This window comes from Phodopus roborovskii, unplaced genomic scaffold, assembly GCF_943737965.1.
Source record: "Phodopus roborovskii unplaced genomic scaffold, PHOROB, whole genome shotgun sequence".
NCBI classification, from domain to species: domain Eukaryota; kingdom Metazoa; phylum Chordata; class Mammalia; order Rodentia; family Cricetidae; genus Phodopus; species Phodopus roborovskii.
Window position 1 is genome coordinate 13,587,022 of NW_026126410.1, and position 14,001 is coordinate 13,601,022.

General features: G+C 43.1%; 1 protein-coding gene across 1 annotated transcript in view; it reads left to right on the forward strand.

The window, feature by feature from the left end:
* The window catches only part of Sh3rf1 (SH3 domain containing ring finger 1), a 155,612-nt gene that overhangs the window by 124,253 nt on the left and 17,358 nt on the right, over nt 1-14,001 (forward strand). Inside the window, exons 7-10 of the mRNA XM_051182466.1 lie at nt 4,630-4,805; nt 5,973-6,143; nt 9,836-10,095; nt 11,360-11,718. Coding sequence (XP_051038423.1) covers nt 4,630-4,805; nt 5,973-6,143; nt 9,836-10,095; nt 11,360-11,718 — 966 coding nt within the window. The remainder of the gene's footprint in view (nt 1-4,629; nt 4,806-5,972; nt 6,144-9,835; nt 10,096-11,359; nt 11,719-14,001) is intronic.

Here is a 14,001-nt window from a genome sequence, read left to right on the forward strand (position 1 = left end):
CCCTGATTTCCCTCAGTGATGGAGTGGGCTGGTCACTGCTGCTCTTCTCACTGGTCTCCAACGAGGACTCTTTCAGGCAGGGCTGGGACATGTGACATTGTTTACCCTAAGGAAGCCATGGAGAGGCTGGTGTACTTGGGTATAGTTTTCCCTGCTCTTTGTACCAGTCACCATGAGGCTTCCAAGCAGCTGGTTTGTTTCTAGGTGGTGGATTTTATGTGTGTTGTAAAGATTTTTTTCCTCCGCTGGTTTCCTTAAAGTTGAATTTGTAGCCAGGACTCCATCTACTTTTACTGTCTTCCTTTTCTGTTTGCTTCATTTTCTTTAATGTCAGCTTTGATGTGTTTAAAACAAGGTTGGGTATAAATAACCACAGCTATTGCTTAACTTCATTTAGACTCTTAGAGACGATCATGGAGCAAATTATGATCTTCTGTTTACATGGACACACTGATGCGCTCTACTCACAGGTTAAAGTCGATAGGGTTTTCTTTTTTTAAAATGCTCCCTAAGGGGTTACAGCTTCCTTGCTAAGACAGCTGCTTAGTGAAGGAGACATGGCCTTGATTCATCTAGGGAGAAGATGAATCTCAGTGAACGTTTATTAAATGTGGTTTCCATACGATTAGGTTAGTCACAGATGTTTCACAAAAGCCAAATTTCATAACCCACCCTGCCCTCCAATCTTCAGGGGAGCCATTCCTTTCTTCTTTCCCACCAACAAAGCACATACAACCACAGTATACTTCCGTTCTAGAGGACTCCCATGCAGGGAAGCATTCCAACTCCATGTCTTAAGGGGGACAGGGATGATTGACTTTTCTGATCTTAGAAAAAAATAATTAGTGTAAAAGATACAAGACTGGCCAAGTTTTAGCCCTTGTGAGCTGAAAATTTTAGTAATTTAGTAAATGGCCAGTTCTTTGCTAGGGGGTTGGCTCTAGGGCAAATCAACGGAATAGGCCACAAGAGAGCATATAAAAATTAATTCATGTTCAGTCATTTTTATCCTAGGATTTTTATAAGAAGGGCTGTATATTAAGCAAGGGAGAGATTTATTAAACACTGTCTACTGTGCCAGTTCCATTTAATGAAAAACTAATTATAAACAGGCTTGCCTATCATCCCAAGAGATGGGCAGGTCTTGAAGTCTCCGGTAGGTTGGTAAAAATGCTGTGGATGTAATGTTGGGTTTGGGTGGGAAACTCCATAGCACATGCCCTCATGCACTTGGTAGCTCCAGTTACTTGTGGCAAGGATTCTATTTAAAATCTGCTGTAGTATTTCAGGAGACTTTGCTATCAAAGTAGTATATAGCTAGGAAGTAATAAAACAAAACAAAACAAAACAAAAAACAGGCTTTTCATAGCATGGACTTATAGGAAGTAAATGCCACCCCTGGGATAGGAAATGAAAATTATTTCCAGTGCTCTTTTTGTAAATTGAGACTTTCGAATCTTTTGTGCAGAATGAAGTTATTTATGAGCACATGTCTCCAACATGTCACATGCAACAGTGAGAATGTTAAGTCTCTTCCATCAGGGGCAGGAGAAGTATCACAGCCGTCTGACTCAGGCGTGCACCCATTCATAGTAGTTGGTTGTTGTTGTTGACTTCTGTGGGATGAGGAAGGTGAAGATCTTGTCCTGTGTCTCTGGCACAGGGGCAGAAGAATGCCCCTAAGGAATAATCACTGATACTGTGTGATGGGTTTAGCTGCAAAGCGCCACCAGCCAGGTCGACCATTAAGGCCAAGTACTGCCTGTGACAGCTTACAAATCGGCTTAACTGTAAAGGTGTAGAAATCCTGTTTAAATTTTTCCCCCTCTTCGTCCTACTTTTTGTGACAGTATCTCATGTAGCCCAGGCTGGCCTTAAACTCACTATGTACCAGAGGATGGCCTTGAACTTCTGATCCTCCTGTCTTTACCTCCAAAGTGCTTGGATTCTGAGTGTGTGTGTGTGTGTGTGTGTGTGTGTGTGTTTGTGTGTGTGTGTGTGTGTGTGCGTCTCAGTTGGTAGACTGCCTGCTTACAATGTATGAAGACTCAGGTTTGGTCCCCAGTAATAGATAAACCAGTGGCGCACACCTGCAATCCTGGCACTACAGAAATGTAGGCAAGAAGATCAGAGTGACACTGAGTTAAACCTGGGCTGTGGTTCTTTTCAATAGAGATGTCAGGTCTCTCAAGATAGCCAACTGCCTACAACACAGTGCAGGGTGGATCACCTTTTGAACTTCCACTGTGCCATTATTGTTTATAAAGCAACCCACAGACCTTCCTGCTGTATCACAGCTCTGTATTCAGAGAGCCCTATCATTTTCCAGCCCACGGGACCAAGCAGCATCAAGGACTCAGTTTTAATCAGGCATTCTCTGTCTAACACATATTCACTCAGTGTTGAGAGGGGGGAAAAATCTGCCCAGTGTTATGTAAAGACCATCTCTTCTCTTTAAAAAACAAAGAGATATGACTGTATTTATCTTACACATCAGCTTCAGGGCTGTCTGTGTGAATATCCCCTTTTCTGCCTTCTCTCAATGCATAACTCTTCCTTCATAAGCAACTACATTTGCTTACTGTTTTATAACAAACTGTGACCCTTTGTTATGTTTTTTAATCAGATTCATAAGTGGATTTTGTTTTTATTTTTGCCTTTTTCTAAGACATAATTTAGCCCAGTTGCTCTTTTTAATTTTTTTTTTTTTATTATACTTCCTTGTTGATTGCATGTCATCTGGCTTCTGCCTTTCCATAGCCACACTCTCTTGAGACTGGGTTTAGAAAGATTGAAGTGACGATCAGGCCAGTGGTGATTTCCTGATTTCTCTGTCTATTCCTCTGTGGGCAGTTAGACCCAACCCGTCTCACCAGTCAAGCCTCAGATGCGGTGTTATCTTTGAACAGCACAGATCATATTTTCTTACTATTTTGCCTGGATTATCTTTATTTTTCTCGGCTTTATCACTGGAAGTAAGCCAGACAGAAAGAATGCTTGATCCTCTGCTTAAAGGGTCAGGACTCTGGGCCTCAGAGCCTGCAGTCCCAGGGGCTAAATGCTGCCCTTTTTGTGTGGCAAGTACCAAGTGACTTCTTCATGACTTTTTGGGCACCCTGTCTTGTCCATGCTGGTACTCTGTAAGCAGCTGCATGCCTCATTTACTTCTGTACTCAATGGTCTGTTGCAGTGTGGGAAAGCCTTTACCAAAAGTCACCTTAGCAAAAACGAAAATGTAACATGTGAAACAGTTATGGGTCTCCTAACGTGTAAATGTCTGGAATTGTGTACTTTAATAGATAGATGAGTGTTAATGGGGCTCAATTTTCATTTCAAAACTTTGAAATGGAATGACTTGAAATCTGCTTTAACACCACTGGGGTCTCACTGAAGAAGTGAAGTGATGCTTCCCAGATGCATCCTGTCATCTCTCTACTTGCCTTGATTGTAGGAGGGCGAGGTAGAGGATCAGGCAGGCTTTGTATGCCTGTTTTCCCAGGAGTTTCAGTGTACAGTTCCTGAAGAACTGTCTGGGGTTTACAGATCAGAAGGTAACAATTGCTCCATTGATTTTCAAAGCCATGGAGCCCTGTGGGCAGAGCCCCATTAGACTGTGCCCATAAGGAACCCAGCAGCTTTGCACTGGTGTGTGTGTGTGTGTGTGTGTGTGTGTGTGTGTGTTAAAGATTACCAGCATTGATAGTCCTAGATTTCAAAAACTGCCAAAGTAAAGAAAAGGAAAAGCAAGGGTAGCAACAATAGCCTTGTGACTGTGGCTTGCCATTGTTTGGGCTCTGGGGAGATCAGGCTTCAAAAGAAACAACTGCAGGAGGAAAGGCTTGAGATACAGTGCAGCTGAATTGTTGTGTGTTGTATTTAAGTTTCAGGTTACAAAAACCCATCATAAAATTAAGTCTGGCCAACAACATGACATCATAGCAGCTCCCATGAAAGGCATCCCCAATTCTTGTCCAAATCGCTACTTATTTTCCTTAATTTTTGATTATCACTTATTTTATGCATATGAATGTTTTGCCTGTATGTATGTCTGTGCACCATATATGTAGCTGGTGCCAGCTGGAGCCAGAAGAAGGTTTTGGATCACTTGGTTTTAGAGTTACAGATTGTGATCTACCTTGTGGGTGCTGGGAATTGAACCCAGGACCTCTACAAGAACAGTCAGTGCTCTTAACTACTGAGTTATCTTTCCAGTCCTCAATTCTGTACTTTTGTGTTTTATGAATCTTAAACTTTTACACAGTCATTTTTCCCTTTCCTCTCAAAGCTGACCATTTTCCTGTTTGCTGAAAAGAATGCTGTGGCTTTAAAATTAAATTTTTAAAAGGGTGTCTCATGAGTAGTCCTCCTGTTCTGTTGTATGTAGATTCTATTCTGTGGGTTTCTGATTCTTTTCCCTTCCAAAGCAGATTACATGACAGCTAGGGCTGTTACACAGAGAGACCCCGTCTCGGGGGGAGAAAGAAAGAAAGAAAGAAAGGAAGGAAGGAAGGAAGGAAGGAAGGAAGGAAGGAAGAAAGAAAGGAAAGGAAGAAAGAAAAGAAGAAAGTGCATAAATATTATTTGTGCCCTCCTTGACATGTTTTTTTTTTTTTTTTTTTTCTGTATTAGACTATGAACCCTCCTCTTCCCCCACCCCCTCTCCTGGCTGCCACTGTCCTTGCCTCCACATCAGGCGCTTCTGCTGCTGCTGTTGCTGCTGCTGCTGCTGCTGGAGTGGGACCCAGGCCTGTGGCGGGATCCGCTGACCAGATTGCACATTTACGGCCCCAGACTCGCCCCAGTGTGTAAGTGGTGTCTTTTGTTACTGTTTAAGCACTCACATCAAACGAAGCCCAAACAACAGAGGCTAAGAAACATGTGCCTGATATGAGCTGGTAATGGGTTTAGAGCTCACCAACTGCTTTGTGTTCTGGAAACTTCTATCTGGCCATACATATAATTAGGAAGACACTTCAATAGGTTGAGCCTAACATGAGCCTGGTAGATGTCTGTCCTGCTGAGAAAAGGCCTTTCATGGTTTAGGGAAATTTTTGTTCTTCTCTTTATAGGTTGTCTGCATAGGAAACTGCTCTTTTCTTTTTTTTTTTTTTTTTTTTTTTTTTTTTTTTTTTTTTTTCTTTCTTTTTTTGTACCACTCCTGTGACCTTTTTGTATTTATTTGCATTCCTTGCAGCAGGATCTTAAGGTTCAGGAAGGTATTGCATACACATCATGGCTCCCTGCAGTGAGCGTATAGAAGGCTGTAAATCCCCAGCAATAAGAAAGGCCCAATTGCCCTGTGCAGTTTGCAGCTGACAGAAGGAAGCCTTCTGCTCTCTTAATCTGCACCTGCAGGGTTCCAAGCAAGGGCAGTTCCCTTGCCTGCCAGGAGTCTCTGTGTGGACAGGCACCTTGTTCTGGGCAGTCATTTTATGCTCTCTACTACCTAGACTTTTCCGTTCCTTTGGCTTTCTCCAATGCAATCAGGTTCATGATGAGCTCAGACATGCACCTAAGTGCACCTAAGCCTCTGTGTTCAGTGTATGTAGAAGGCAGCATACTGGGTTTCCCAGTGGGATTTTATACCACATGTCTTCATCTGGAGCTTGTTCCTGATTCTAACAAGTGCCATTTAAAGAGCTCAGTTTCCCCAGTGGGCTCCCAACCCACACCACTAAGGTAGGCTCCCTTGGAAAGGACATTAATTCTTTCAGAACACATGTATACCACTGAATGAGGTGACCACTCCCACACCAGGAGGGACACTCTTAATTAGAAAGGCCTCTACCCGTGTTTAAAGTATAGACAGCAAAACCTCTTTCCATGGAGACTTGCCAGAGCTGCTTGCAGGTTAAGGTTGTACATCCTGTCTGCTTCTGTTTAAGATGCTTGAGAACTTACACCAAGCAAGAGTTTGGAGATCTTAGGGTTTGTCTGTTAGCCTGAGATGATTCCTTTTTCCCTTGTTCTAGGTATGTTGCTATATACCCATACACTCCCCGGAAAGAAGACGAGCTAGAGTTGAGAAAAGGAGAGATGTTTTTGGTGTTTGAGCGTTGCCAGGATGGCTGGTTCAAAGGGACATCGATGCACACCAGCAAGATAGGTGTTTTCCCCGGCAACTACGTGGCTCCAGTCACAAGGTATGATGTTGAATCGGGTTTTTCTAAGTTCCAGACAGAGGCGCTTTGTTCCTCCCCAGGCTTCTCAGCCTATTCAGAGCCCTGCTCGCATTATAATTACCTGTTACATAGCCAAAGTTTGTAAAAATCCATATCCATATCTGCTAAAATCCCTTCTAATACCAAGATTCTTAGCTCATTTTTCATGTGGATATGTGTTGAAATTATAGGTTTCTACCAATCAATGTACTGGGGTATAATCTCTTTGCTTTAATTTATATGTGAAAAGACTCAACTGTTCCATTTTCAGTATTCTTCTCCTAAAGAAATAAGAGGCATAGTATTTTAAGTGAACAAAAGCTATATTATTAATGCTTACATGTCTGTACAGTGTCTGCTATATACACCAGACAGGCAGATTTCTAAACATCACATTATTGACTGTTGGTCTTTAATTCACTAATGTAATTTCTTTTTATCATCCCCCCACTTAATAAATGGGGAAATTGAGGCACAGGGAGACTAAATAACTGGCCTGAGATCACAAAGTAAAGAAGGGCTCCAACCCACACTGGCTAGGTCTGCCTTTATCTCATTAACTTATTAGTTACCTTTGAGTTCTGGCAGTTATTCTTTGAAATGCAGTCAAAATTCCTTAAATATGGCTTAAGTGGATTTTAAATGGAGGTAGTTTTGCTCCTCAAGAGTTATTTGCCACTCCCTGCACATATTTTTGAGTCTTGCAATTGATGATATGGGTATTGCTGGCATGTAATGGGCAAGGGATTCTGTTGAATCCTGCAGTGTGTAGGATAGTCCCCCCAGCCCCCATATCCTCTCCCATCCTTTCTGTTGTTGGCATAAAATACTCAGACCAAAAGAAAATTAGCAGGGAAAGGTTTATTTTTTTTTGCTTACAGCTTCAAATCCCACTTCATCATTGAGGAAAGGCAAGGCAGACAGGAACCTGAAGGCAGGCTTGGTTGCTATCCCACACAGCACTACACTAACTGGGGACTGACTTCACAGCCAGAGTCCTGGCAGGTACCATGGTGGATACTGCTGGCTGGCTTGTAGCTGTCTTTTCATACAGTTCAGCACCACATGCCCAGTAGAATAGTCTGCCCAAGGGCCTGAGCCTCCATTAACAAAGAAGATAACTCCCCACACATAAGTCCACAGGCTAACGTCCCTTAACTGAGGTTCTCCTCCCAGATGCCTGTAGGCTGTGTCAAGTTGATAGTGAAAGCTAACCAACATGCCCTCAAAAGGGAATAATCTGGCTCACAATGTCAATCGGGCTCAGAAACCCTGATGTGTATATTGTATGCATGCACACACACACACATGTTTGCATAACTCTGACTTTTTTTTTTAAGTGGTGAACCTTCTGGTCATTGAGGAAAGTAGCCTTGAAAGCTGAAAGAAATGACCTGTAATGAATTTAACACTGCCCCAGATTTTGATCACTGACTCTTAATAAGCAATCTAGGTCTAACTGTGTTAAATCATGCCTCCAACCTCCTGATTTTAAACAAATGGCTTAATGAACTGACATGTTTGTCAGCTGCTGTCCTTGATTTATAGGTTGGCCAGCAGCCTAATCAAATGAAAATCACTATTGTTGCAGATGGTGACAGAATGTTAGTTTTAATTTGACTTGCAAATTTTTAATCAATATTAATCTTTTCTCTACATGCTAAAATATACATATATTATATGTACCTATACATAGAAATACACATATTAAATGAGAGAAATATAATAAAGAATAAAATCAACAAAGGATCACATTTTTGCAAGATTCAAAAGCAAGTTGTTAAAGGTCTGTTCACATTTAACTCTTGGAGAAAGACTTGCTTATAGCAGATGCACTGTAACTCACCATTGTGGAAGGATAATCTTGTTAGTAAAGTATTAATTGTAGATTAATAAAGTAGCTGTATACAGAATTGCCATTTAAATGAATTGAGAATATTTGAAAATGCCCATTACATAAAACTACTCTATATGTGATTAAACTCTGCTAATAAGGCTGTATTGCTGTAGCTGAGAAAATGATGGAAAAGGACCCTTGTGCACTGGCATGGACTCCAGAGAATTTTTATGTTGGAAGTGGGTGTGAACAGCAAAGCAGTGTGTGGAGCCCTATAGACCATTGCATGCGTGAACTCACAGTAGCCCTATGACTGTGTACTTTAGGCCAAGCCAGCCTAAATCCCAGCATGGATGTGCTGAGCAAGGGGCCATGACCCCCAGCCCTAACTGAGGCTCTATTGGCAATTGATGGTAGGAGAGCAAGAGTTTGTTTTCTTCAGGGACACAGCCCCTGAGGGGCTGTCCGTGCTCCAGGAGGTAGTTCTACAGTCGTGCTTATAATGGGAACACCAAGTGGACTCAGTGGATTTAAACAAAGAAACAGCAACAACAAAAAAAAACAAACAACAAACAAAACAACAGCAGCACATGGAATTGGGATAGAAAAGTGGAAAAGATAGGAAGAGGATTTGGAAGGGAGTGAGTTTGAGCCAAGCCTGTTATATGTGTGTGTGAAGTTCTCAATTAGACTGACTCAGACCCCCTGAACGTGGTCTCAGAAGGACTGAGCAGTCTAAGGGACCTCTGACAGTGGAACCAGGATATATCCCTGGTGCACAAAAGGACTTTGGGAGCACATTCCCATGGAGGGATACTCCCTTAACCTAGAGGCAAGAGGGAAGGCCTAGTCCCTACTCCAAATTACTTGACAGATTTAGATGACCCATCCTGGAAGGCATCACCCTCCCTTGTAGAGTGGGGGTGGGATAGGATGGGAGGTTGGGGGGGAATGGGAGTTGGGGGGTGGGGAGGATAGGATGGGAGGATGGTCGGGGGACATGGAAGGGAGGGAGGGGGGAAACTGGGATCAATATGTAAAATAAGAAAAAAAACTAATGAAAAAGAAAAAATGTTAAAAAACATACAATATTTGATAATCAAGAGTCAAGCTGTAATCAAATCACTTTATGGAGTATAAAGCCAAAAAGAAGGAAGCAATCTACAGAAAACAATTAAATCATAAGGCTTAGCTTGAAATGGATCTGTGTTGGATCTTGAACTTGAGATTTGAGCTACATCAACAAGAAAAAAGCCATAAGGGTCATTCCAATGATGTGTATAGTGTGTGTGTGTGTGTGTGTGTGTGTGTGTGTGGTGCATGCATGAGTGTGTGAGTAGTATGAGTATGTTGTGTGTGTGTGTGTGGTGTGTGCATGCATGTGTGAATATGTGTGTATGTGCGTGTGAGTGTGTATCAGTGTGTACATAGTTACTTGTGTACCATGCCAGAGGCAGGTTGAGACAGTCAAAGCAGGAACAGCATGATGCACACGGTGGGTCTTGCTCAGGGTGAATCAGGGAAACTCGGGACTTTGAAATTCAGTGGAGCTGAGTGGCCACAAAATGAAACAAGAAGCTGACCCTAGTTAGTCACTGTATTCTTAGGCAGAGTGTGATGTGAGATTTGGTGACTCAGGGTGATTCCAAGACCATTCTCTGTCTCAGGCCATCATTCCTTTGAATATGCTGTTCTTAAACCCTTGGGGAAAAAATAATTCCATTCATTTTTTAAAATGTCCTGACTTTAAAGCTCTGAGTCATTTTTTCTTGCATTAATTGTTCTGTCTCACACTTTGCTGATGGATTGAGTTTTCTGTCTGCTTCTATCTTGGCAGGGCGGTGACAAATGCCTCCCAAGCTAAAGTCTCTATGTCTTCTGCGGGCCAGGCAAATCGGGGGGTGACTATGGTCAGTCCTTCGACTGCAGGAGGACCTACCCAGAAGCTCCAAGGAAATGGTGTGGCTGGGAATCCCAGCATGGTTCCCACGGCTGTGGTATCAGCAGCTCACATCCAGACAAGTCCTCAGGCTAAGGTCCTGCTGCACATGACTGGGCAAATGACAGTCAACCAGGCCCGCAATGCTGTAAGGACAGGTAAGAGGGAAATAGGACAGGTGCACAAGAGGAAAGGGCTTACTCCAACAAACAACAGGTCACTTTTGACAGATATCGAGAAAAATAGATAGAAATTTAAAATAATTGCCACCACTGAGAAATAGAAACTAGCAAACCTATCACCAGTACCTCTTTGTCACTGTGACAGAAGCCCATGACAGAAATAACCAAAGGGGAGGGTATGTTTCAATGGTTGCCAGACCCTATCACTAAAAGTCAGTGGTGAAGCAGAACATAACAGAAGAGAGGGTTTGGTGGGGGGCAGAGATGCCACCTTTGTGTTGGCCATAAAGGACAACGGCAGGATATACGGTTCCTTGATTTGCCTCAGTGACCTGCTTACTCTAACCTGGCCTACCTCCTGATAGTCCTTTGATGAAATAAACACCCTCATGGTGCACTCAACTTTCACTACCATCATCGGCTTCTGACCAGGCCTTCAACATGCGAGGCCTTTCAAGGGGCATCTTATGTCTGAACCATAACAGCTATTTTATACCTCTTTGCTTGGGCTAAATTAGTTCAAAAGGGATAAATCTAAATTCTAAGAAGAGTTAGGCTGATCCTAAGAATGTGAGTGGTGTGGGACTTGAAACAGGACTTTCCTAGTCAAGATCTTGTCTCCAATCTCACAGTTCCTAGCTGTGCGACTGCTGCATGATTCTCTGCTAAGCCGTGTGCTGGTTATTTCTGATGAACTTAGTCACAAGTCTATTTTAAACTCGATAGGCAGTCAAGTGCCTTTCGTAATTCTGTGGCATTGAAAACCTACCGAGAGTCTTGGGTAACAATAGTGGAGTAAACGAAGTACACGTGAATTCTGTCAAAAAGAATGTGCTGAAAAGTGGCTAGTTAAAAAAAAGAGAGAGAGAGAGAGAGAATGTGTAGTAAATCAAGGACTTAAGACTAGTGTTTGGTTTGTTGCCATGGAGAGCCATTGGAAAGTGGCCCAGTATCTCTAACGCTGCTGAAAATGATTGTTCATAACTGAAGGGCCTTGGAGGTGGTGATAGCATATCTCCTAAGTCCTCAGCAGTCTCAACTGCTCACCTGGAAGGAAAGTATTACCTAGGGATCCAGCTAGGACCTAAGTGTGTTAAGCTATTCTATATCCAATCTTTATAGCAATAAATGGCAGTAGCGGCCTCTCATTGTTGTCTGACACAGTGAAATGATTCACATTTTGGTAGGCAGTGTTTATTGGGCCATTGACCCATTCTGTGTTCTCTCTGTCACCCTCCAGTTGCAGCACATAACCAGGAACGGCCCACAGCAGCAGTGACACCCATCCAGGTCCAGAATGCCGCCTGCCTCGGACCTGCATCCGTGGGCCTGCCCCATCATTCACTGGCCTCTCAGCCTCTGCCTCCAATGGCAGGCCCTGCTGCCCATGTTGCTGCTATCAGCATCAATCGAACCAATGCTCCCCTGGCCTGTGCTGCAGGCACTTCTCTGGCCTCCGCAAACATGACCACTGCCACTTTGGAGACAGAACCCAGTGGCCGAACAGTGACCATCCTCCCTGGACTCCCCACGTCTCCCGACAGTGGTGCAGCAACATGTGGGAGCACGTCAGCTGTGAAACCAGACAAGGACAGTAAGGTAAGGGCTCCTCTTTCCCTGCTGTTACATCCGGAGTTTCTCATCAGTGACAGGGCTCTTTGTTCCACGGTGCATCAGGTTCTTACATGGTAAGTTGATGAGCCGTGCGCCAGGAACACAGTGGTGCAGAAAGCCACTGCCCCAACCTCATATCTAGACCTTGTGTTTCTCTACACAGTGATCCCCTCAAGCCAGGCCCCCTGCTGGGTGTTAGGGAGCCCACAGTGAGTAGGACTTACTTAGTCAGCCTCAGCTTGTAGCTTGCTGCCTCAAGGAGGAATTTCTTCTCTTCCAGTCACTCTCTCATCATTTTGCTGTCCTTTGATTTTCACACCTGGGGTTCTTGCTTATTGACAACTCCTTATTTGAAAATATTTTAATTGGTAAGAGGCTCACCAAAAATGTTATTTGCGGTTAGCAGCGTAAACACATTGCTGCACTTACATGGGACCCAAGTTCAGTTCCTAGTGTTTATACTGTAATGCGAGTTCCAGGGGATCTCATACCCTCTTCTGATCTCTTTTGGCACTGCACTTCCAAGCACAAACACAAACACACACACACACACACACACACACAACTAAAAATAAATGTTAAAATGTTTAAGTTATTTGCAAATTTATTGTAGTTTCGACCACAAATTGGCAAGGGTCTTTGAGAGATAGGACCTGAAATATAGGGGACTAAGTATTCTCTGCTTTGGGACTTGGCTTCAAATAAGTACAATGGGAATCAGTTTTGAAAGCCTTCCCTGTGGTTATGCTTGGAGATGGGTGGTTGAAGCAAGAGAATAAAATTGATAGTGACTGATTGTGGATAAAGTGTGGAGGGTTGTACCTCAGCTCTGACTTTTTGCTCAGGGTTCCATGCATTTCCTGTAGAGCTATGAACCAGGGCTCTGAGCCACCTGGCTCAGCAATAATGTATGCCATCCTACTTAAATGGTTAGAGAAGCCTGTAAATTGAACTTTATAAGGAAATAAACTTTATAGCCTGCTGACAGGTTAATATTTAATTAACTATTAACATGAACTTTAAAAAAGATTGGTATCTGCTCAGTGTTTATAATTAACTATGTTAAACTTGTACTCAAACTGACACGTCTAACTTTGTATTTTCAAAGAATCATTTTAATAATTTGAACACAGTGTCCTCACCCAAAACAAGGGCTTTTGGGTCCATTAATTGAATTAATTGGCAGGTACCTGTGGTGTACATATTAATGGCTCTTAAAGACGTCCTCCTCCTGGTCCCAGGATCCACTCTTCTATTTCCTGACTAGCAGAAAGGACTTTGCAGATGAAAATAAAAGAGGGATTACCCTTTTGGGTGTACCCAATGATCAATACAGGAATCTTCCAGAAAGGAGGGTCAGGGCACTTGAAATGGAGATAGGTAAAACATAAGAAGAATAACATCAGAAACACGAACCACACCATGGGATGCAGGAGGTTTCAGGGAGCTAGAAACAGAGGCCAGGAAGCAGGCTTTTCCCTCTCCTTGTCCACATGGAAGGTCTCCCCACAACATCTGGATTTTAGGGTCTGGTTTTCCTCCCCCCACCCCCACCCCAAAGTTTGCAATATCTTGTTTCAGTAGCCACTCAAATATAATGTTGTCATCCCTTTGACTGCCCATCAGTGAAAATGGCGATTGACCTCTTCTTGGACATAACAGTGATTTCAAGTACCCTATCTCCAGATGATTTTCTTGCCCCTTTCAGCCAGTTCTTAACTTAGCAGAAGTTCATCAAGAATATCACTGTCTCCCCATGCCCTCCCTTCATTTCCAGAGCCTTTGGAAGTCACTGTTTTACATGATGCCCTGAGGTGTTTTCAGAATTGAAACTGTGCTCTCTTAGATTTTCATTTCTTCCTCTTGTCACAGATTTCAACTTTCCCTTCCTAAACCTGCTCCAAAGTCACTGTAGACACTTCTGGTGGTATTAATTCAATAACTCTGCAGTTGCCATCACTTACACAATCATGACCACTCAGGATTGAAGCCTCACTTGGCTCCATGCATCATATCACAAGTGATGTCGCCAGGTGCCACTTTGAGATCCATTTGTTGCTCTGTCACTTGGGCTGTTATTGATAGTAAGGTCTTCTGCAGGAGTCCCCTCCCTAGAGTCTCATTTTCACCTTTAAGTGCTTATAAACCTTTCCTTTGATGCCATCCAAGAGTCTCCCAGATGGTCTGCAAATTGCCATAGAGCAGCTATTAAGGCCCATTAGGAAAAACCTCGTGGTCAAGAATTAGAATCTTCAGCCTGCATGGAGT